Below are 24687 nucleotides of genomic sequence, written 5' to 3'. Positions count from 1 at the left end.
CATCCTGTCAGGAACAGGAAATTGATTAACCCAATGGTATTGGTGGCGGTTGTTCTAAACTTCTGTAAAACGGCAGTTTACAAGGTAAATTGACGTTTCTACGGACGTCGAAAACACTGTCCGTAGTCTGCCCCACGAAATCATGGATCATCTTGTGTTACATTTCGAGCTTATGGCTAGCTGATGAGTCTAATAAGTCCCGAAACAGCAGTTTTCAACTCTTCTTGTATTATTTTTTGTGTGTTCATTATTGAAATAGAAACTTCTTTTCTTTTTCCCCAGGTCATGGTGGCAATTCAGCATGTGAACCACTTCCTTGGAGCATCAACTTTGCTGCAACTCTGGCCTGGTCCGAAAGCGATGAAATTTGCACTGGGTATTTTGAGTATAGGCTCTTCTCTTTTTAGCCCGGTCCTTCCTGTTATTATTACGATAGTAATAAAAAGGTAAGGACGGGGCTATTGTATTCGCTTCGGTGTCGTCTGTTCTGTCCCCGTTAGAAGGACTTATCCAAACCTGGTCCACCTACATATTATATCAAATTAAAGCGGTCTTTTTTACCAGGAACACGAAAATGGTGGTGCAAATTTTGTCCCAGTAAAGCGGAAAAAAAAAAAAAAAAAAAAAAAATAAAAAAATGGTTTTGGGGGATTTCTTTCACCATCTTTCTCACACAAATGAGCTCTGATCTTGAAATTTGTCGCGGCGACCTATGAACTCAAAGCGAGAAAGTTTTAGATAACACTTGAGTCGTTATTTTAAGACCGGTTTTAGCGTCACCTTTGTTAAGCTACGCCGAGCACGGCCAATAAATGGATGGGTGAGTTCAGTCCTATATTGGTAGTTATTAGGAAACATTAAAAGGAATAAAGGGAGAACGGGCTCTAGTCTTGATTTTAAATCATTACATGAAAGTAAAATCGAAAAATCAAATCAAGAATAACAATAAACTGAATATTAAACAAATTAAGTAGGTACATAGGTACTGATTTTCTTTAACCACGATCGAATAAAATACGGGCTGAAAAATTCCCGGAGGGACGGGCCCAGCTTGTTCTACTTTCCTCCCTCACCTTCTCCTCCCTTTCCTCCCCCCCTCCCATCTTTGCACCCACCTGCCCAAGCATTTCACCCTATCTTCTTTTTAGGATCAGATTAAATTTATCACAAGAAAAACTTGACAACTTTTAACATATTTGTTCTCCCTTTTCCCCCTCCGTCCTTTTCTTCCCTTTTCTTTTTTCCCTCCTTTCTTCCCTTTCTCCCTCCTCTTTTCCGTTTGTCCCACCCGCGCTTTTCTTTCAGCAAAACTTTTCCGGGGAATCTGTGTTTTAGGAGCACAATACGGACATCAAGACAAAAGAAAATCCCGTCCCTCTCGAGATAAAATCCCATTCTCCCGAAAATGAAATCCTTTTCGTTTTACAAAGACGCTGAATAGGATAGGAGCGCAGTCAGCATTCCAGAAATGCTTAAGAGAGGGATACAGTTCTCTCTGTGTCACTCTCTAACTTGGGTAGGAGAGAGACGGTTCTCTGTCACTCTCCTTCCCGGGTGGGAAAGGGATAAAGGACACAGTTCTCTGTGTCACGCTAAAGGTTCTCTTTCTCTAGATTCTTTTTCTATAACTCTATCTTCCTTTTCTTTCTTTTCGCCGATTCTTTTTCTCTTTGTGTCCTCTATTTCCCTCTCTCTATCTCTCTCTCTCTCTTCCGCTCCCTTTTTCCTCTTTTGAGAACTCTGTCTCTTTCTCTCTTTTGAGAGACTCCTTTGCTCTCTGTTTCTTTTATCTATCCACCTATCTATTTCTTTCTTTCTCTCTCTCCGTTTCTTTCTACCTCTTGCTTATCTTCTCTTTTGTCTTTCTTCAAGATAGAGATATCTTTCTCCCTCCTTCTATTTCAATTTTTTAGCTTTCTCAATTTTTGTTCTCTTATTTTCAAGTTTTTTGTTCTCTCTGTTTTTGCGTTCTACTTAACCTTCTGTTTTTATCTTCGACAGCAGATTTTCTTTCTCCCACGATTTTAGGTAGGTTTTGTATATTTATGTGAGCAAGTTCTTTTTAATTTCATTCTTTTTAATTCCTTTTCTTTGCCTCTTTTCCTCCTCCTCCTTTTCTTCTTCCCTCCTCTGTTCTCCTTTCTCCTCCCTCATCTTCCTCCTCCTCCTCCCTCATCTTCTGTCTTCGTCGTCTTCTTCGTCTTTGACGTCTTCTTGTTCTCCTCCTCCTCCTCTTTTTTCTTTTTATCCTCTCTTTCCTCCTTCTTTTCTTCCCTTCTCCTCCTTCTTCCTCTTCTTCTTTACACAGCCCTTTTCTCCTCCTACTCCTTTTTTAGCTTTTCGTTTTTTCTTTGAAATCATCACGGAGTTCCTGTAAGGACTTCTTGTGTGTAGCAGGGAAAAGATTTATTGCCTTTGTTTTCTTAGTTGCCTTTTGCTTTTTCATTCATTTTCCTTTTTCATCGTGCCGCGAGAACTTTAACAAGCTGGGTCCGTCCCTCCGGAAATTTTTTAGCCTGTAGTTTATTCGATCATGGTTAAAGAAAATCAGTACCTATGTACCTTCCTAATTTGTTTAATATTCAGTTTATTATTATTATTGATTTGATTTTTGATTTTACTTTCATGTTAAAATCAAGACTAGAGCCCGTTCTCCCTTTATTCCTTTGTATGTTTCCTAATAACTACCAATATAATGTTTAAGTCACCCATTTCATTTCGCGACAAATTTCAAGATCAGAGCTCATTTGTGTGAGAAAATGTGAAAAAAATCCCCCAAAAACCAGTTTTTTGTTTTTTGTTTTTTTTTTTTTTTTTTTTTTTTTTTTTTTTTTTTTTGCATTTTTGGTTCTCTGGACATAATTTGCTCTACCACTTTCGTGTTCCTGGTAAAAAGACCTTCGATTTGATATATAGGTCGACCAGGTTTGGATAAGTAATTCTATGGGAACAACAGACAGACAGAGTGACAGACTGACAGACAGACAGACAGAGTGACAGACAGACGACACCGAAGCAAATACAATAGTCCGTCCCTATACCTTTTATTATTACTGTTGTAATTTAATAAAGGAAGGACGGACTAAAAAGGCCTTCACACTGGCAAAAATTCTGCACAAAGGTAAAACTCAACACTTCAAGTAGGACCTGTCTTCTCTTTCCCTTCCATTTCGGGACGATAAGACCTTGGCAGTTACAGTTCCCTCCTATCAAACCCAGTCGTCGCGACAAATTTCAAGATCAGAGCTCATTTGTGTGAGAAAATGTGAAAAAAATCCCCCAAAACCAGTTTTTTTTTGGTTTTTTCGCTCTATGGTTTTCTGGACAAAATTTGCACCACCACTTTCGTGTTCCTGGTAAAAAGACCTTCAATTTGATATATAGGTCGACCAGGTTCGGATAAGTAATTCTATGGGAACAGACAGACAGAGTGACAGACAGACAGACGACACCGAAGCAAATACAATAGCCCGTCCCTATACCTTTTATTATTACTGTTGTAATTTAATAAAGGAAGGACAGACTAAAAAGGCCTTCACACTGGCAAAAATTCTGCACAAAGGCAAAACTCAACACACACACATTGTGACACCTGTAACTGTAGGATGACAGTCAAACACCTGCTCAAATACTGCAAACCTTCCCGGGTGGGAAAGGGAAAAAGGACACAGTTCTCTGTGTCACGCTAAAGACCGGGTTAGAAAGGGACAGTTCTCTGTCACTCTCCAACTTGGGTAAGAGAGAGATACAGTTCTCTCTGTGTCACTCTCTAACTCGAGACTGAGATTGACATAGTTCTTTGTGTCACTCTCGGCAAAAAGTACCAGAATATAAGATCCCCTAACGACCTTTACGCCTGTCTATCTAACGATGAAAATTCTGTTCTTGAGTTCCTCAAAAAGTCCAAACTAAAACTGTAAGTAGGTCCCTTAAAGTGTATATAACATTATAATTCTACCTCTGTTGGCACACTATAATAAATATTAATAAAAAAAATAAAAACTCAACACTTCAAGTAGGACCTGTCTTCTCTTTCCCTTCCATTTCGGGACGATAAGACCTTGGCAGTTACAGTTCCCTCCTATCAAACCCATTTTTTTGTACCCAACTTCAAAATTTTGTCTAAGAGAATCTTTAAAATTTTGTACAAAATTTTTGCCAGTGTGAGGGGGGACTTTTAGCTTTCTCCTTTCCTTTGCCCATTTCCTTTTTTGAGCCTTTCTATTGAGCTCTCTGTTGTCTTCCTTTCAATATTCAATCCCTTCCTTTCCTCTCTCACTCCCCCGTTACTTCCCTTCCCTCTCTCTCCCTCCCCTCTCTTTCTCTTTCTCCCGCCCCATTTACTTTCACCACTTTTTTTTCGTCTTCATCTTCTCGTTTTTCTTTCATAGAGCTTCTTTTGTGTGTTGAACTAATCCATTTTCTCTTTCAGGTTCGGTAGGGCTTGTAGGGACACGGTAGGGCCTGTAGGGACTTGTTAGGGCTTTGTTAGGATGTCACTAATCCGTTTTCTTTTTCAGGTTTTTTGGTATTCCTTTTGCTTTCAATTTTTCAAATTGACGGCATTTGGGATATGTGTTCTACATGCGAGTAAACCCAATATGATTCTCATGTCACTTGATTCTCATGTCAGTGTGTGAGAATGTTCCTACAAAATTTTAATTTTTGGTCATCGAGTACCGACAGTGGGCCCCCTCACATTTTTTTTTTTTTTTTTTTTTTTTTTTTTTCTTCTAAGTACCTACTGAACAACATGTCGAACAAGAATCAAACTCTTGACGTTCGCGCGCCTCCCGGCAGTCCCGGCACGCTTGATAGACTCTGTGATTCATTTTTATATCACGGCACTCACCTCACTAATCAGCTTGTGATTCAAGAACAAAATGTAAAGCTGTGTCCGCACATAGTCGACGGCCGTCGATCGACGAGGTGAATCTAGATGTTGTCGAGGCAGTGTGGACGGTTTGAGTCGCTGTCGATCGACTGTCGTCGACTATGTGTGAACACAGCTTAAGAACAGTAGAAACAAAAATGTACTTGTTTAGACGGGGTGTAATCTACTTATGCGTCAGGTATCACATAGGAAATCACTCAAACCGGGCCCCCGTACTTGGCATAAATAACTCTTGTAATTATCCCCCGTAGACAATGTGTTTAACGTTTACAGTCTACACTAACCAGCTCTACAATAGAACGTTCCAATAGTGGATTTTTCCCCCTCTTCCTTATAGAAGAGGCCTATGATGTTACCTACTTACTAAAGTTGTATTTTCCTTTCCGGACAAAAGAGAGCTTTTGCATCCAAAAGTAGCGTCCCGTTAACTAAACTCTTTAACGTCATTTGACGAAAACTCGTTTTTGTGCATGTGCAGAAACGAGTTTTCGTCAAACAACAATAAAGAGTTGAATCAACAGGAGGCTAATTTTGGTTGCAAAAACCCTCCAAATAAGAAAGAATAGAATAGAATATACCCTGTTTATAATGACAGAATGAGACTGAAAGCTCTGAAAAGTCCCTTTACTCCCGCAGTCTAAACAAGGTCTTATGTATTTGGTACAAAAGAAGTCTTTTGTCAACAGGCAATCGATAACCCAGGTATTGGTGGCGGTTGTTCTAAACTTCTGTAAAACGGCAGTTTACCAAAAGGTAAATTGACGTTTCTACGGACGTCGAAAACAGCTGTCCTAGTCTGCCCACGAAACATGGATCATCTGTGTTACATTTCGGGCTATGGCTAGCTGATGAGGTCTAATAAGTCCGAAACAGCAGTTTTCAACTCTTCTTGTATTATTTTTTGGTGTTCATTATTGAAATAAACTTCTTTTCTTTTGTCCCCAGGTCATGGTGGCAATTCAGCTGTGAACACTTCTTGGAGCATCAACTTTGCTGCAACTCTGGCCTGGTCCGAAAGCGATGAAATTTGCACTGGGTATTTTGAGTATAGGGTCTTCTCTTTTTAGCCCGTCCTTCCTTTATTATTACGATAGTAATAAAAAGGTANNNTCAGCTGGTTGAGGGTGATGAACTCATGACTATCAGCTGGTTGAGGGTGATGAACTCATAACTATCAGCTGGTTGAGGATCTCTTTCTCTAGATTCTTTTTCTATAACTCTATCTTCCTTTTCTTTCTTTTCGCCGATTCTTTTTCTCTTTGTGTCCTCTATTTCCCCCTCTCTATCTCTCTCTCTCTTCCCCTCCCTTTTTCCTCTTTTGAGAACTGTCTCTTTCTCTCTTTCGAGAAACTCCTTTGCTCTCGGTTTCCTTTATCCATCCACCTATCTATTTCTTTCTCTCTCTCCGTTTCATTCTACCTCTTGCTTATCTTCTCTTTTGTCTTTCTTTTCTTCTTTATCTTCACGTCTATCTCTATCTTTCTCCCTCCTTCTATTTCAATTTTTTAGCTTTCTCTAATTTTGTTCTCTTATTTTCAAGTTTTTTGTTCTCTCTGTTTTTGCGTTCTACCTAACCTTCTTTTTTTATCATTAACAGCAGATTTTCTTTCTCCCACGATTTTAGGTAGGTTTTGTATATTTTATGTGAGCAAGTTCTTTTTAGTTTCATTCTTTTTTCTTTTCCTTGCCTCTTTTCCTCCTCCTCCTCCTTTTCTTCTTCCCTCCTCTGTTCTCCTTTCTCCTCCCTCATCTTCTGTCTTCGTCGTCTTCTTCTTCGTCTTTGACGTCTTCTTGTTCTCCTCCTCCTCCTCATTTTTCTTCTATTTATCCTCTCTTTCCTCCTTCTTTTCTTCCTTCTATTCTTCCCTTCTCCTCCTTGTTCCTCTTCTTCTTTACACAGCCCTTTTCTCCTTCTCCTCCTACTCCTTTCTTAGCTTTTCGTTTTTTCTTTGAAATCATCACGGAGTTCCTGTAAGGACTTCTTGTGTGTAGCACGGAAAAGATTTATTGCCTTTGTTTTCTTAGTTGCCTTCATTTTGCTTTTTCATCGTGCCGCGAGAACTTTAACAAGCTGGGCCCGTCCCTCCGGGAATTTTTATAGGAGAAAGCCAGCCGCTCCGAGAAAAAACCCCTACCTGTTGAGGATAAAATGTACGCCGGGCCGTAATTGATCTCGAGAGCTAGGTGCTTACTTACAAGGCAGGTGCCTTTCAAACTAGCTACCTAGTTTTGATCAGTTGTTCTGAAGATGCCACATCAGGAAATGGCGAAACATATCAACTCATTGTCATTTTTTATTATTGTATACCTAGTGTTTTCTATGTAACCATTATAAATAAAAGAAAATCAGTACCTATGTACCTACCTAATTTGTTTAATATTCAGTTTATTATTATTTTTGATTTTACTTTCATGTTAAAATCTAAAATCAAGACTGGAGCCCGTTCTCAATATTCAGTTTATTATCATTCTTGATTTGATTTTTTGATTTTACTTTCATGTAATGATTTAAAATCAAGACTAGAGCCCGTTCTCCCTTTATTTCTAATATAATGTTTAAGTCACCCATCCATTTATTGGCCTTGCTCGGCGTAGCTTAACATAGGTGACGCTAAAACCGGTCTTAAATGATTTAGGAGAAAGCCAGCCGCTCCGAGAAAAAACCCCTACCTGTTGAGGATAAAATGTACGCCGGGCCGTAATTGATCTCGAGAGCTAGGTACTTACAAGGCAGGTGCCTTTCAAACTAACTAGTTTTGACCAACTAACTAGTTTAGAACTCATTGTCACTTTTAATTATTGTATAGTTTTCTATGTAACCTAGGTATGTAACTATTATAAATATACAATTTCAATTACCCTAGTCAAGTGAAGACAAGGTAGGTACTCTACATAATTTATTCACCGGTTATAAAGCTATTTGACAAAGTATCTCGTCTAGTCGTCTTAAAATTCCCTTAAAGAAGATACTGTTTCTTCCTTTGAAAAAGAGTTACAGAAGAGGTCCCTCTCGCATTTTCTGTTCTCCTGGAGCAATTTTCCCTTTCTAAACAGGCCCTCCCGTCTCTTCCTCAAAAAATGCTGTCCAAAACTTCACTCGGAACCGATGTCATGTTTGTGACATTTTATTTTATCCCCTCGCTTTCAATTTAAATTCCCTTAAAGAAGATACTGTTTCTTCCTTTGAAAAAGAGTTACAGAAGAGGTCCCTCTCGCATTTTCTGTTCTCCTGGAGCAATCTTCCCTTTCTAAACAGGTCCTCCCGTCTCTTCCTCAAAAAATGCTGTCCTAAAACTTCACTCGGAACCGATGTCATGTTTGTGACATTTTATTTTATCCCCTCGCTTTCAATTTGGGGGGGGAAATTTATCAAAATTTGATTTGAGTTAAATACACAAAAAGACTATTAGGAGGAAGAGGAAGAAGGGAAGGAGGAAGAGAAGGAGGAGGCATTTATTTGCTCAAAAACTTAGTTGAGTATAATTTTAATTGGCTCAAAAATTTCTGGAATGAAGCAGTTGCAAATGGGTAAAAATTATAAATAAATGATCGATTCTTATGTAAAAAGTTGGGGAAAATTCAAATCCGAGGTCAAAACTCCGAAAAAATAACTGTAAAAGGTCGAAAATTCAATTTTCATTTTCCGTTCTAATGAAAGAGTTCAAAGATATGTGACGTCAGACTTTACGCAGTTGTTTTTTTCGTCCGCTAGGTAGCACCAGTATGCAAGCACGCTTGCGGAGGAGCAGAAAGAAATGCGCAGAAACGTATGCGCACAAACACATTAATGTGTTGCCTGCGAAGGAGCTTTGCTCGGGACATTTGATGTGACGTCATCGCCTACGGGAGCGTATGCCGTGACGTCAAAGTTCACGATTTACCGGTATTTTTTAAATGGATTTATCTCGGGATCTAGAAGTCGTAGGAGAAAAAGAAAAATTCCGTTGGTCCTCATTTTTCCATCCATTTATCTCGAGATCTAGAAGTCGTAGAAGAAAAAGAAAAATTCCGTTGGTCCTCATTTTTCCTGCTCTATGCCTTTGAAACATCACCCAAGTAAGCGCAACTGATCTATTAATTAGTCAGGGCCATTGGAGCGTATACCTAGAGATTATTTTCCAGGTGACTCTGTTCGAGGAATAAAATCGTCGTTCGGAAAAAAGGAAACTCGATTTCAGTGAATAGGTGCGTTTACACTAAAGTCGTTCGAAGTCGATCTACATCTACATATATCCACTTGAACCCATATAAGTTAAAGATGAATTTCAAGATGAATCTTCACAAAGTCACGTCAGAATCTATCACCATATAAGTTAGGTAAGATCAAAGGATTTTGGTGGAATAAAAGTTCATAGTGTATTTGTGTTAAGCCTTGTCCACACATAGTCGACGCCGTCGATCGACGTCGACTGAAACCGTACACTGCCTCGACAACATAGACTCACCTCTTCACCTCGTCGATTGACGGCGTCGACTTTGTGGACACACCTTTAGACTGTAGTTAGACGCTGAGAGCTGCTTTGGTTTTATCATGAAACTATGTTTCGTGTTAATATAGGCCGCTTGGCGCTTCGAACTTTTGACGTTCGCGGGCCTCCCGGCACGCTTGATCTCAATGCAAAATTGGAACCGTACACTGCCTCGACAACATAGACTCACCTCTTCACCTCGTCGATTGACGGCGTCGACTTTGTGGACACACCTTTAGACTGTAGACGCTGAGAGCTGCTTTGGTTTTATCATGAAACTATGTTTCGTGTTAATATAGGCCGCTTGGCGCTTCGAACTCTTGACGTTCGCGGGCCTCCCGGCACGCTTGATCTCAATGCAAAATTGGTAAGTACTTAAAGGTTCCAATGTTCCTCCAGAGTAGAGGCATGCTGTTGATAACCGGATCTACGAATGTTAGCAGCCCAGAATGATTCCAGCCACGTCGTGAAAAATCCTGTTCCCGTTTTCGAAACGAATTCCTCCACCCTACCCTATCATGAGTTCGAATTTTAAAAACAATGTTAATTCAATTGTCGCGTTTTAAACATGTTATTTTAAAGCGTCAATGTTTCGAGTGCTCTGTGTTCCTGTTTGTTTTATCCTTTCTGTTGGGTGCCGTCAAGTCGACCGACCCCTATTGTGACTCCGGATATCTAAACGAGATGGTGTTTTCCCTCAGCGGCTGCAACTTGGACTGGCCGGATGCCAAGTTCAAATGCGAATACATCGGTAGGTAAAATGTGCTTCTGTCGAAAATATTGTACTTTATTGTGGCCAGACAGACCGCCGGAATTGCTGGAACATGTGTGGCGGAAAAAGCGGTAATTATTCAGAAGCCACGGCAATGAAAAAGAAAGCGCTTTTTTTGTGTTAAACGCACCGTATAATAACAATAATTGTGAAAACTCCTTTTTGTGTTTAACCTAACCCTATAATAACACTGGTTACTGTTCATTTGTGACGGCTTTTTTCTCGCAATTTTCTATTCAAAAATGAAGCTCGAAGGTCGGGCCCCCTCGACCCCAATTTCGAAGCCTCGGAGTGGGCTTTTTGTGTATGAAGCACATGAAGCAGAGTGTAAAGGTAGAACGGTCTACTTAACGGAAGTTTTTTGTTGTAAATATTTGCCACTTCTCGTTCATGTTTACAATACCTTTCTCATGTTTACCTCAAGTTCTATTTTTCAAGTGGGGTAGAACATCAAACCCTAGATAGCAGTATCTATTTGTAGTCAATATTTGCTGTACAAAATACACCTCTCTATCGAGTATGAACGTAGATCGATAGATATTAAGGTAGGAACACACTACCATCACGTTAACGTCAAGTCCAGTGTGAGGGGGGACTTTTAGCTTTCTCCTTTCCTTTGCCCATTTCCTTTTTTGAGCCTTTCTATTGAGCTCTCTGTTGTCTTCCTCTCTTTCAATATTCAATCCCTTCCTTTCCTCTCTCACTCCCCCGTTACTTCCCTTCCCTCTCTCTCCCTCCCCTCCCCTCTCTTTCTCTTTCTCCCGCCCCATTTACTTTCACCACTTTTTTTTCGTCCTCATCTTCTTGTTTCTTCAACTTCATTTCCACTCCATCCTCTTCCACTTCTCCCTTGTTTTCTTTCCTTTCACCACGAGAGAGAGAGAGAGAGGGAGAAAGAGAAAGAGAGAGAGAGAGAGAGAGAGAGAGAGAGAGAGAGAGAGAGAGAGAGAGAGAGAGAGAGAGAGAGAGAGAGAGAGAGAGAGAGAGAGAGAGAAAACATTATTTTTTCCCGCATTGTGTTGGAAGTGTTTTTCTTCTTGTTCTTCTTCTTTCTTCTTGTTCTTCTTTTCTTTTGGCATCTCTGTTTTCTTCTTTTTCCTTCTCACTTCTTTCTCTCAGAATTCCCCCCTTCTCCCTTTGCTTTTTTTCATTTTCTTTCCCCTATTCGCCCTCCCGTTCTCTTTCTGATCCACTTCGTTTTTACGTCGCTTTTTCACTCTTTCCCACATTTTTCTCAATTTCTCATACACTCTCCCTCCTGTCTTTCTCTCCTTTTTCTATTCTCCCCCTCGCTCTCTCTCTCTAGTTCTGTCTATCCTACCTTTCTCTAATTCTCCCTCCCTCCCCCTCTCTCTCTCTCTCTCTCGCTATACGTATCTCGTTCTCTCTCGCTATTGTTGAGGGTTTACTTTACTTAGTTTAGAATTTATCTCGTCTTATCTCTCTTCACGTTGCATCTTAGTCCATTAGTGTCTCCTGGGGGGTGCAGCTAAATAACGTGCAACCTCATTTGAGCTTGCAGGTTGCACCTAAACGTGCTGCACAGATTGCACGGTGAAATTTCATCAGGATAAGTATAAGCTCTTCGTCTTAAGCAACGTCTATGATGTGGTTCATTTTTGGGTCACACTAACATTACTGTTTTTTTTTTTCCCCAAGTAAGTAGGTACCTACTTTATTTTTAGCAATGTTGAACAAGAATCGAACTCTTGACGTTCGCGCGCCTCCCGGCACGCTTGATAGACTCTGTCATTCATTTTTATATCACGGCACTCACTAAGAATAGAATAGAATATACCCTGTTTATAATGACAGAATGAGACTGAAAGCTCTGAAAAGTCCCTTTACTCCCGCAGTCTAAACAAGTTCTTATGTATTTGGTACAAAAGAAGTCTTTTGCAAAAGTTATGGTAAAAGAACACTCAAATAAGCATCATTCAATAGGATAAGGAAAGTCGTGTGATGTTCACACCAGATAAAGTTATGGTAAAAGAACACTCAAATAAGCATCATTCAATAGGATAAGGAAAGTCGTGTGATGTTCACACCAGATTTTTTTTTCTGTGGCTGTTCTGAACGAAATTACCCACAATAATACAATATTATGGGAAAACTTTGAACAACATCTTTTTGACTCCTCATGAGTTCATGTGACGTGACGTGATGGTAGTGTGTTTCCACCTTTAGACGCACATGCACATATATTATCATAGTAGCTCATGATGTTTATTCGAAGACTTTTAATTTTATTTGTTCAATCCCACCTCCAGTCACTTTGTCTTATTTACCTACCGGTTTCAAAAGTTTACTTTCTTATTTACTTACAATCTTTTTAATACTAGTATTAATTAGTACTTGACATGGTATCCCGTTTTCAAAGTTTATACAATCTTTTTGTTGATTTAAGATTCACATGCAATTAAAGTTGTGCTGATTATTGCGAAGACTCCTTTGTTTTTCCCCTATGTTAACTTTTCCAAGCAGAGGAATCATATACGAGGTTTTCGCACAGAATTTCCCTTGAGGTTAAAGTTGTCTTCTACCTAAAACCTCAACTACTTAGGATTAATCGATGTCCCCAACTGAAAATGTTTCAAACTGTCATGGCCGTCTACGCCACCTGTCCTAATCCCGTAGGACAGAATGACATTTTGCATACATTTTGTAAAACTTGCTCTCTTAATAGTGGAAACCTCTTCGGGGGCGCTCCTTCGGGGAGGAAAACGGTCCTCCAAGGAGAGGAATTAGCGCCACAAATTCTGTCTTACCATTTGGATCGTCGCCATTCTGAATGGGGTTCACATTGTTCACAATAGTCAGTAGAAAAATATAAGTTGTGTCCACACATAGTCGACGCCGTCGATCGAAGAGGTAAAGAATCTATGTTGTCGAGACGGTGTACGGTTTCAGTCGACGTCGATCGACGGTGTATCGATGGCGTCGAATACCTATGTGTGAAAACAGCTAAAGAAGTGACGCCTAGCTCTTTTTCCTTTCTTTTCAAAGAGGTAAACTGTTGGTCTTATCGCCCCGAAATCGAAGAGATAATTTGAACAAAATAGGAGAAAGCTTTTGTCACAAATGAAACTCAAATTGCAAATTTATTGACGCCTTTCGGTGATTCCAAGTCCGCCCCTGGCGGTGCAAATTCATTGTAGCATGACAAACTATACAGCCAGACCTGCAGCATGTATTTGACAGTTTCGATGTCCCCAACTGAAAATGTTTCAAACTGTCATGGCCGTCTACGCCACCTGTCCTAATCCCGTAGGACAGAATGACATTTTGCATAAATTTTGTAAAACTTGCTCTCTTAATAGTGGAAACCTCTTCGGGGCGCTCCTTCGGGGAGGAAAATGGTCCTCCAAGGAGAGGAATTAGCGCCACAAATTCTGTCTCACCATTTCGATCATCGCCATTCTGAATGGGGTTCACAATAGTCAGTAGAAAAATCTAAGTTGTGTCCACACATAGTCGACGCCGTCGATCGAAGAGGTAAAGAATCTATGTTGTCGAGACACGACACAGGCCACAAGCGTCTAATGTAGCAGTTGTTCAATTGCTACGAAATAAAAACGGCGGTGGAACACTCATCTTAAAAAAAAAAAGTAAAAAATATCGACTACTAGATGTAAGGCCAGATATACCTGACAGGTAACTACATCCGATCAGCTCCGGCTATCAGGTCTAGCTGAGCACACACACTGTCAGGTAGACCAGACAGGCACTGCTGAAAAGGTCCGTCCATCAGGTCTACCTGATGAGCACACACTATCAGGTAGTCCTGATGAGCACACACTATCAGGTAGTCCTGATGAGCACACACACCATCAGGTAGACCTGACAGGTGGACCTGATCAGGTGTACCTGATAGTAAGCGGATGACCTTCCCCTTTTGAAAATCGAACGACCCATCACTGCCCCAATGTGGTCACTTAGGCGTATTCTATTCGTCCACCTCTGTGGCTGAGTGGTCAAGAGCACTGACTCTCATCCCGGAAGTGTTGGGTTCGAATCCCTACCAGGGCAGAAATTTTTTACCCAGACTTTTCCGTTCTTGGATAGGCATGGATGTGGGGGAGTGTGCCTTGAAGTAATGTGAGGACGGTTCCAAGGTACAATTTTTTTAAAAGGAAATAATATTAAAAAAAGGTGTATTCCATTCTGTCTTTCAGCGTCCGGGAAATACAAAGGCACGGACATCATTCACACCCGCTTCCAGATGTGTGGTGACAAGACGATCCTCCTGCAGCCCAAATATCGGCCGGGCGTGCCCTTCTCCGTCGGCCAAATCTGCCTCAAGTCCAACATGAAGTGTAACCCGTGTATTACGCCTTACCCGTGCTGGAGTCTGCATGACCCTTGCTCCTGTGAGGCTATCGTGAACGCGGTCGACCTCTATTTGGACTGCAAGGGGATCGTGTGGTTCCTGGATGTGGGGATTGTCAACACCTTGGAGGCGCCGGAGAAGAAGTGCGGCCCTAAAGTATTAGGTAATAGGGCTCTTCACCTAAAGTATTAGGTAGGTAATAGGGCTCTTCACCTAAAGTAATAGGTAGGTAATAGGGCTCTTCACCTAAAGTAATAGGTAAGTAATAGGGCTCTTCACTTAAAGTTATAGGTAGGCAAATAGGGCAGCCCACCTCTGTGGCCGAGTGGTCAAGAGCACTGACTCTCAACCTGGAGGTGCTGGGTTCGAATCCCGGCCAGGGCGGGAATTTTCTGAGCGAACTTTTCCGCTCATCGGTTCAGCCATGGTGACTATAAAAAAAGTCACATAATCGAATACGGCTTAAATCTACGTCTACAGTAAATTCTCAAATACTGCCAGAATGAGACTGAAACCCTTTAGGTACTTCCGCAGTCTAAACAAGGTCTCATGTATTTGGAACGATGTAGGAGTGGGATGGAGTTGAAAAGTTCCAAAAATGTCGAAATAGGTAACTATACGGGAAAACGGGTATTATCACTGTCTGGGTATCTATGACATCCTTTGAAATGTTTTGAATTTAGAACATTCAGATGGTACCTACTCAGGTACCCTCAAAAGAGCCAGTGTTATTGTCTGTGGCTTGACAGGGCTGGTTTTGTCTCAGTTTTACGTCCTCCAGCGAGACCATGGTACCTACTAACTTGTGTACCTTCTTTGAATTCTTTTGTCTCAGCATTTTCAATTTTATCTTCAAACAAGGGTTACGGGAAAACGGGTATTATCACTGTCTGGGTATCTATGACATCCTTTGAAATGTTTTGAATTTAGAACATTCAGATGGTACCTACTAACTTGTGTACCTTCTTTGAATTCTTTTGTCTCCGCATTTTCAATTTTATCTTCAAACAAGGGCTGTCCCTCTCTCAGTTTCTCCCTTCCTCTCCCTTTGTTTTTATCTCTTTCTGTCTCTCATTCCCACACACTTCTCCTTCATCTTTCCCAGTTTGTTTTTTTCTTTTTCTTCCACTTCCTTCTCTTCCCTTTCTCAGCGAATTCCCTTTCTCATTGTTTTTCTCGTTCTTTTTGCTAATCTCTCTTTCTCCCACTTACCTCTCCCCTCTTTGTTTACTCTTTCCCTCTTCTTCTTCTTCCAGGGCCGTATTTAGTTGGAAGGCCGAGGGGCCCGGAAAAATTTGGAGCATCCATCCCCCCCCCGGTACATCCTGGATATGGCCCTGACTCTCTCCATCGCTCTCTTTATTATCCCTCTCCTTCCTCCCTAATAACGACTGTTTTTGATCTCTCTTTCTCCTACTCTGTTTTCTCTTTCTACATATTTCGTTTTATTTCCCCTCGTCCCATCTCCATTCTTCCCTCCATCTGTTTACTCCCCCTCCCTCCCACCATTATTATTATTATAGATTCGGAAAATTAATTTATTCTGAAAATTGTATGAAAAATGATGAGTACATCAATCAAAATCATACATATCTAATATATCTATACCTACCTACAAGTATGTAGGTATTTGCATATAGGGGATTTCCGGGACCCAAGTGTTTATCGTCAATTTTCACTATTATTATTATTATTATTATTATTATTATTATTATTATTATTATTATTATTATTATTATTATTATTATTATTATTATTATTTTCAACTTCAACACAACAATAAAACATTTTATTATATTGCCGGAAGCAATAAAATCTGGCCAAGATTCAACCAGAATCCTCAGGCCAGGTTTCTTTTTGCTTCCAGTAGATGGTCTTCCTCAGGATATGGGCACTTCCGCACAGAGAAATATCCTGAATCTTGTGAAGTGATATGTCGCCCTCCAATTTCTTGATATTCTCATCCAAGGTCTTTGGGATTGTACCGAGTGCTCCAATGATGACAGGGACGATAATTATTATTACGATTATTATTATTCCCTCAGGCGTCCATTGCGAATCCGGGAAGGTGGTGTCGGTCATCGAACTCTGCAGTCTGGTCTGCTCCACTAGCCGTCTTCAATACATCGTGGTAGACTATAACGACGATGGCTACCCTATTGTCATGGTGAGCGACGGAGGTTCCCGAGCTATCCTCGTGTGGAACACGATGACGAACGAAGGTGAGTGGGCGGAGCTTAAAATAATTATTAGTTTTGTGGGCGGAGTTAGAGTAAAATAATTCTTAATAGATCAGTTGCGCTTACTTGTGTGATGTTTCAAAGTCGTAGAGCAGGAAAAATGAGGACCAACGGAATTTTTCTTTTTCTTCTACGACTTCTAGATCCCGAGATAAATCGATTAAAAATACCGTTAAATCGTGAACTTCGACGTCACGGCATACGCTTCCGTAGGCGATGACATCATAATTCATGACTCCCGCTTCGATTGTTTGTATGAGTACACCCGGTATATTTGTAAACAATTCTAGTTACCATAGCAACCATCATAAGCGTCACCATAGCAATATACCCAGTGACCATACCTTACCCAGTCTATTCATTTGTATTGGCCGCACAGGAAATTGGCCAAATGGTCAGTAATCCAGCCATAAAGCATTTTTTAAAAAAAAGTATTCCAGACATTTTTACACTGAGAAAAAAAAATAATAATAAAATAAAATTGTGACAGAGTGCCACAAGTTTAGGTTGGAAGAACTCTATTATTGGGTAACTTCCCCTGATTTAGGCTGTTGGAATGCTATATTATAGTGTCGAGCTTCCCGATATAGAGTTCAATGCAACTCTTTGAACTTTTTCATTAGAACGGCAATTAAAAATTGAATTTTCGACCTTTTAAAGTTACTTTTTCGGAGTTTTGACGTCAGAAATGGATTTTTCACAACTTTTTACGTAGGAATCGACCTTTTATTAATAATATTTTCCCAATTGCAACTGCTCCATTACCGTAGGACGCTGTGTCCAATATTAAGGTCTTTTTTATGAAGAGGTTTGATGGAGGAACAGTTACACTGCTAAGGTCTTATCGACCCGAAATTGAAGAGAGAAGGAAGAAAGGAAAAAGCCGGTCGTTGCGAGAACGAACCTTATCCGTTCAGGATAAAATTCGGCCCGGGCCCGGGCGGAAATCAAGGCAGACGTGCTACTAAACAAGCCAACTAGGTGGTTCTGGAGGATAACGTCTTAAGGTGTGTCCACACATAGTCTACGGCCGTCGATCGATATGAATTTATTGTGAATCGACGTCGATCGACGCGACGGGCTCGTATGTGTGGACGCACCTTTAGATGCCGAAGCCGTGTTAAGACATTTGAATTTCACTTCCAGGTTACCGTGTCCAATTACCGAAGGCCGTCCTGGCCGGTGGCGGTAAGAGGGACGTGCTCTACATTATTCTGGTGAGGCGCGGCTGCGGCAGTAACTTCCTCTACTTCTCCTATTTGAGTTCGGATCACATGTTCTACGTCAAGTCGAACTGTTTGCATCAGAAGACCAAGACCGGTAAGTTAGGGGGAATTGATGAGGACTACTTAAGACCGGTAAGTTATGGGGAATTGATGAGGACTAAGACCGGTTAGTTAGGAGGAATTGAGGAATTAAGACCGGTAAGTTATGGGGACTTGATGATGATGAGGACTCAAACCGGTAAGTTAGGAGGAATTGAGGAACTAAGACCGGTAAGTTATGGGGAATGGACCGGTAAGTTAGGGACTAAGACCGGTAAGTTAGGGGGAATTGAGGAACTAAGACCGGTAAGTTAGGGAGAATTGATGAGGACTAAGACCGGTAAGTTAGGAGGAATTGAGGAACTAAGACCGGTAAGTTATGGGGAATGGACCGGTAAGTTAGGGACTAAGACCGGTAAGTTAGGGGGAATTGAGGAACTAAGACCGGTAAGTTAGGGAGAATTGATGAGGACTAAGACCGGTAAGTTAGGGGGAATTGAGGAACTAAGACCGGTAAGTTATGGGGAATGAACCGGTAAGTTAGGGACTAATACCGGTAAGTTAGGGGGAATCGAGGAACTAAGACCGATAAGTTAGGAGGAATTGAGGAACTAAGACCGGTAAGTTATGGGGAATGGACCGGCAAGTTAGAGACTAAGACCGGTAAGTTAGGGGGAATCGAGGACTACGACCGATAAGTTAGGGGGGATTGAGGAACTAAGACCGGTAAGTTATGGGGAATGAACCGGTAAGTTAGGGACTAATACCGGTAAGTTAGGGGGAATCGAGGAACTAAGACCGATAAGTTAGGAGGAATTGAGGAACTAAGACCGGTAAGTTATGGGGAATGGACCGGCAAGTTAGAGACTAAGACCGGTAAGTTAGGGGGGATTGAGGATGAGGACGCGTCGAGTCGAGCGTAGGAAGTCTCGACCACTGCGAAAATTAATATTAATGGACGTTGGTCGACGATAGATCGACGGCGTCGACTATGTGTGGACACTGCCTAGGGTTTCAATCACATTGCAACAAGTTTTTTTTTTTTTTTTTTTTTTTTTTTTTTTTTTTGCGTGTTCTATGGTCTTTATCGTCCCGAAATCGAGAAGAGAAAAGGAAGACAGGATAGGAGAAAGCCAGCCGTTCCGAGAACGAACATTATCCCACTCAGATATAAATCCGCCCGTGCGGGAATCGAACCCGCGGCCTAGCGTCGCCTTACAAGGCAGACGCACTACCAACTAAGCTAACTAGGCTGGCTTGCAACAAGTTTAAAACACCCAAGAGCCGAACTTTTTCCTTTCTTCCCATTGGATTTTGCTGAAATTTAACCGCTTCTATCTCCGGACTGGTACTGAGTATCTAAAGTTTGCCAAATAACATTTTGACATTTTTTTTTTTTTTTTTTTTTTTAAGAGGTTTGACAGAGGAACTGTAAACTGCTATGGTCTTATCGTCCCGAAATCGAAGAAGAAAAAACAGGATAGGAGAAAGCCCAGCCGTTCCGAGAACGGAACATTACCCCATCAGGATAAAAGACCCGGGCGGGAATCGAACCCGCCGGGCCTAGCGCTTACAAGGCAGACGCACTACCAACTAAGCTAAACTAGGGCTGGCAAATTTTGTTTTTCTAACTAATAGACAAATCCCCGATGCGCTCTGACGCGGATTTTAGCGAAAAGAGGAAGAGGGTATTGGTCAAGTTTGATGTGACTTTAATATAGGCCTCGGCTCTCATGGGCGGCTCTCATAGGCTTAATGGAATATTGCCCACAGGCCTGGTGTCACATGGATTGTCGGGAAGAAGACCGAACAGATTGTCCTGCGTGGGCACGGACAACGCAGGACAGGTCATCTTCTTTCGCCTCTGCAACGAGAACAACATCTACATGTGGGACACCCATCTGGGCCTTCAGGAGTACAACTTCATCCCTGGCCCAGAAGCGCTCGACTGTCGAATTCGACGCATGTGTGGCGCCGGCTCCGACGTCTGGTGGTGGGGTCCTGGAGAGCAACTTTCAGGTAAACCGGTCTTTACTATTTATTTAGTCAGCCAACCTCAGTGGTGCAGTGGTTAACGCGTTAAACCTTCACTTTATAATTAAATAAATAAACACTAAAAATTTCGGATCTGGATGGTGGTTCAAGTACCAAGTTAGGGTCATATTAACTATAAGTAATAGGTAATTGAGGAACGTATTTTGACAAGCTTTTAATTTACTGTATAGTATGCTTTAACACATTGAAAAAAAAATCCTTCCCATTTTACTAACGATGGGCATCCCATTCTCCATTTACTGGCACTTACTACCAGAGATTGTACTGGCCACTTAGTATCACAGGGATTAGGATTTACTGGCACTTAGTACCATCGATTTTACTGGTACTTACCTACTCTTAGTACCAGCTCCTATGGCATAGTGTCATAGCTTAAGCTGCCAATGGACCCGTACTGAACAGTTTCGTGGGCCGTGGATTGAGTATGGTCTGGTCTACAACGTCGTAAAGACTTGCCTTCAGTGGTCTAAACGCTCGTCTAGTGAGCAGGAGGGCGCCTGTTCTATTCCAGCAGAAGAGGCATGGAATTTTATTTCTCTTTTTTTTTTTTTTTTTTTTTTTTTTTTTTTTTTTTTTCAGGACTACATTTTACCCTCATTTCTTCCTTTGTTTCAGGACTATATTCAAAACTGTGTCGGGTGTCTGGGTGCAAGCTCACGTCTACATCCAATCATCAAACCAAACGAGTGAAATATCAATGATTATCGATTCCGATGGATTAAACTATCAATAGCTAAATAATCGACACTGCATGAGAAATCAACAGGCCAATGAAATTCGATCGCAATACACCACCAGAAATACCTCGATAATATGTATGTATCTACAAACTTACATCCTAAGAGGTCAACACCTCGATAATATTATGTACCTACATACATCCTTATAGGTCTAATGTGAATTTTGTTGCCAATAATAAATTATTAGGCATTAGGGAAATAGCTGGGTACTTCCCTTCGGTTTGTAGGTCTTTTCCCATGTACCTAAAAAAAAAAAAAAGTTGATAGGGTGTCACTAGAACTCTATTATTGAGTTCCTTCCCCTGATTTAGGCTGTTGAAATGCTGTATTATAGTGTTCAGCTCCCCGGTATAGAGTTCAATAGTAGGGTGCCGGAACTCAGTCACCCGATTGGGCTTCCGGCACCCTAGTTTTTTCTCAGTGTAAAAAGTACTAAGGCGATTACATTAATTTGGAGGTATAGGTAAAAAAACAATATTCTAATATTCATATTATAGATATTTACTTACCTATACCTAGATTAACATTCTATGTAGGTCTTAATAGACGTACCTACCTTACCTAATATAAAATTGTATTCCCTTGTGATTTAAAGAAAAGGTAAACGTAAACCCCTGATGTATGTAGGGTTATATTTCATACTTAGATAGGTACCTACAACATTATCCCCTTATAAGTAGATATTTACATAATGCTTACGAATACATCCGTACTGTGGAGATAGGAAGAGGGATAAGGTTCTTGTTTCGTGGGTAAATATTATGGAGCTAAGTATTAATGTCGGTAGGTTCTTGTTTCGTGGGTAAATATTATAGAGCTAAGTATTAATGTCGGTAGGTTCTTGTTTCGTAGGTAAATATTATGGAGCTAAGTATTAATGTCGGTAGGTTCTTGTTTCGTAGGTAAATATTATGGAGCTAAGTATTAATGTCGGTAGGTTCTTGTTTCGTAGGTAAATATTATGGAGCTAAGTATTAATGTCGGTAGGTTCTTGTTTCGTAGGTAAATATTATGGAGCTAAGTATTAATGTCGGTAGGTTCTTGTTTCGTAGGTAAATATTATGGAGCTAAGTATTAATGTCGGTAGGTTCTTGTTTCGTAGGTAAATATTATGGAGCTAAGTATTAATGTCGGTAGGTTCTTGTTTCGTAGGTAAATATTATGGAGCTAAGTATTAATGTCGGTAGGTTCTTGTTTCGTGGGTAAATATTATAGAGCTAAGTATTAATGTCGGTAGGTTCTTGTTTCGTAGGTAAATATTATGGAGCTAAGTATTAATGTCGGTAGGTTCTTGTTTCGTAGGTAAATATTATGGAGCTAAGTATTAATGTCGGTAGGTTCTTGTTTCGTAGGTAAATATTATGGAGCTAAGTATTAATGTCGGTAGGTTCTTGTTTCGTAGGTAAATATTATGGAGCTAAGTATTAATGTCGGTAGGTTCTTGTTTCGTAGGTAAATATTATGGAGCTAAGTATTAATGTCGGTAGGTTCTTGTTTCGTAGGTAAATATTATGGAGCTAAGTATTAATGTCGGTAGGTTCTTGTTTCGTAGGTAAATATTATGGAGCTAAGTATTAATGTCGGTAGGTTCTTGTTTCGTGGGTAAATATTATAGAGCTAAGTATTAATGTCGGTAGGTTCTTGTTTCGTAGGTAAATATTATGGAGCTAAGTATTAATGTCGGTAGGTTCTTGTTTCGTAGGTAAATATTATGGAGCTAAGTATTAATGTCGGTAGGTTCTTGTTTCGTAGGTAAATATTATGGAGCTAAGTATTAATGTCGGTAGGTTCTTGTTTCGTAGGTAAATATTATGGAGCTAAGTATATGTAGCAGAGCCGTATTTAAGGGGGGGGGAGGCGAGGGAGCCCGGGCCCTACCCCCCTCGAGCTCAATTTTTCCCCTGTACTATAGGCCCGGCTCGGAAAATTTTGAACTCTCGCCCTTGGCATTTGCGTCTCCTATCCTGGATACGGCCCTACTATATAGGTATTGTACCTAGGTATAGGTAGGTACTTTAGGCACTGTCAGTGTAGGTATACTGTATCTAGGTATATTGCCGTGCTAAGCAAAAACGCCGTATGTCCAAAAATTCGATTTTTGGTTTTTGGTGCCAAATGGTTTCGATGATCCTAAATTTTTTATTTTTTTTTTATTATTTGTATTTATTAAAGTGATCCTAAATTTTGATCCTATACTTTTTTTATTTATCCTAAATCCCTTAAAAACCACTACAACGTTTTGCCGTATGTCAAAAACGTATGTTTGCTGTATAGATTGAAATCTTTAAACTCGATTTCCCGAAAGAAGGGTTTTTTGACATACGACGTTTTCGCTTAGCACGGCAGTATAGGTACTATGTTGTGAAGGGGTTGGATTCAAAGGCCTAGTTAGCTTGGTAGAGCGCCTGTCTTACAAGCACTTTGTAGCGGGTTCGTTTCTCGTCCGGGGCGAACTTTATTGCAAACAGATAAGGTTCTTGAAACGACTGGCATTCTCCTGCCCTGTCCTCTTCCGTTTTTGAGAGAGCAACACCTCCGTTGTGTAGAGCGCCTGTCTTACAAGCACTTTGTAGCGGGTTCGTTTCTCGTCCGGGGCGAACTTTATTGCAAACAGATAAGGTTCTTGAAACTACTGGCATTCTCCTATCCTGTCCTCTTCCGATTTTGAGAGAGCAACACCTCCGTTGTACAGTTCCCTGGATCTAACCTGTGGTACCATTGTACTTACCAATAATTAAATTTATTTAGATACATGTATTTAATCTACCCACATAATGAAGTTTACAATTTTTTCGCCAGACTAACCTTTGTTAAAATAATGAAAAGGATATTAGAAAAGGTCGACCCGATGAAACCGCCGGGGTCGACGCCCTAATGTCGCTCCTGAAGTCCCTGAACATCTTCGAAAAAATTTAAACCCAATGAGGAACCGGCGCGAACGACATGCTCAAAAACATTGTTAAAGCGCCTAATGGAAAAAAAAAAAGGTCGACCATTCTAAAATTTCGATTTATTTCTACCATAAAATATCAAAATTTCAAAAGAGATTTTTCCAAGGGTATGGGGAAGACTTAAGAGAATTCGGGACTCCTATATTTTCAATATTACCAAACAATATGAAGCTTTTTCAAGGCTTCCCCCAACTTTCATCAGGAAAATTGAAGGCTTTTTTGAAAGAGGACCTGACCCGACGACATACATAGAATCTTTTTGAGTAAACCGTCCTGAAAAGAATCATGTTGATATCGCAATATTATTCATCAAGATACACGAGTTTTTTGAAATCCTTCCAATATTTTCAATGGAAATCAAAAACAGCGCTATTTTTAGTCCGTCCTTCCTTTATTATTACTAATAATAAAAGGTATAGTGGACGGACTATTGTATTCGCTTCGGTGTCGTCTGTCGGTCGGTCGGTCGGTCGGTCGGTCTGTTCCCATAGAAGGACTTATCCAAACCTGGTCGACCTATATATCAAATTAAAGGTCTTTTTACCAGGATCACGAAAATGGTGGTGCAAATTTTGTCCAAAAAACCATAAAGCCAAAAATCCAAAAAAACTAGTTTTTGGGGGATTTTTTTCACATTTTCTAACACAAATGAGCTCTGATCTCGAAATTTGTCGCGACGACCTATGAACTCAAAGCGAGAAAGTTTTAGATAACACTTCAGTCGATCATTTAAGACCGGTTTTAGCATCACCTATGCTAAGCTACGCCGAGCAAGACCAATAAATGGATGGGTGACTTAAACCTTATATTGAGAATAAAGGGAGAACGGGCTCTAGTCTTGATCTTAAATCATTACATGAAAGTAAAATCAAAAAAATCAAATCAAGAATAATAATAACTGAATATTAAATAAAATAGGTAGGTACATAAATACTGATTTTCTTTAACCAAGATCGAAAAATTCCCGGAGG

At 40.5% G+C, this 24687-nt stretch overlaps 1 protein-coding gene and 1 long non-coding RNA gene across 2 annotated transcripts in view; both read left to right on the top strand.

Moving 5' to 3' along the window:
• Positions 1-9641: 9641 nt before the first annotated feature.
• Positions 9642-24687, top strand: part of LOC103524363 (protein yellow-like) — a 36989-nt gene continuing 21943 nt past the window's right edge. The window contains exons 1-4 of the mRNA XM_026833464.1: positions 9642-10114; positions 14311-14628; positions 16511-16687; positions 17852-18025. Coding sequence (XP_026689265.1) covers positions 9904-10114; positions 14311-14628; positions 16511-16687; positions 17852-18025 — 880 coding nt within the window. The 5' untranslated portion in view covers positions 9642-9903. The remainder of the gene's footprint in view (positions 10115-14310; positions 14629-16510; positions 16688-17851; positions 18026-24687) is intronic.
• On the top strand, positions 19939-20964 carry LOC113473944. The gene is made up of 2 exons (XR_003395721.1): positions 19939-19989; positions 20641-20964. It is a non-coding gene; the product is annotated as an uncharacterized LOC113473944 (long non-coding RNA).

This window comes from Diaphorina citri, unplaced genomic scaffold, assembly GCF_000475195.1.
Source record: "Diaphorina citri unplaced genomic scaffold, Diaci psyllid genome assembly version 1.1 scaffold95, whole genome shotgun sequence".
In the NCBI taxonomy this organism is placed as follows: Eukaryota; Metazoa; Arthropoda; class Insecta; order Hemiptera; family Psyllidae; genus Diaphorina; species Diaphorina citri.
The sequence above is the reverse complement of the archived record's forward strand: the minus strand, read 5'-3'. Positions and strand labels throughout refer to the sequence as shown.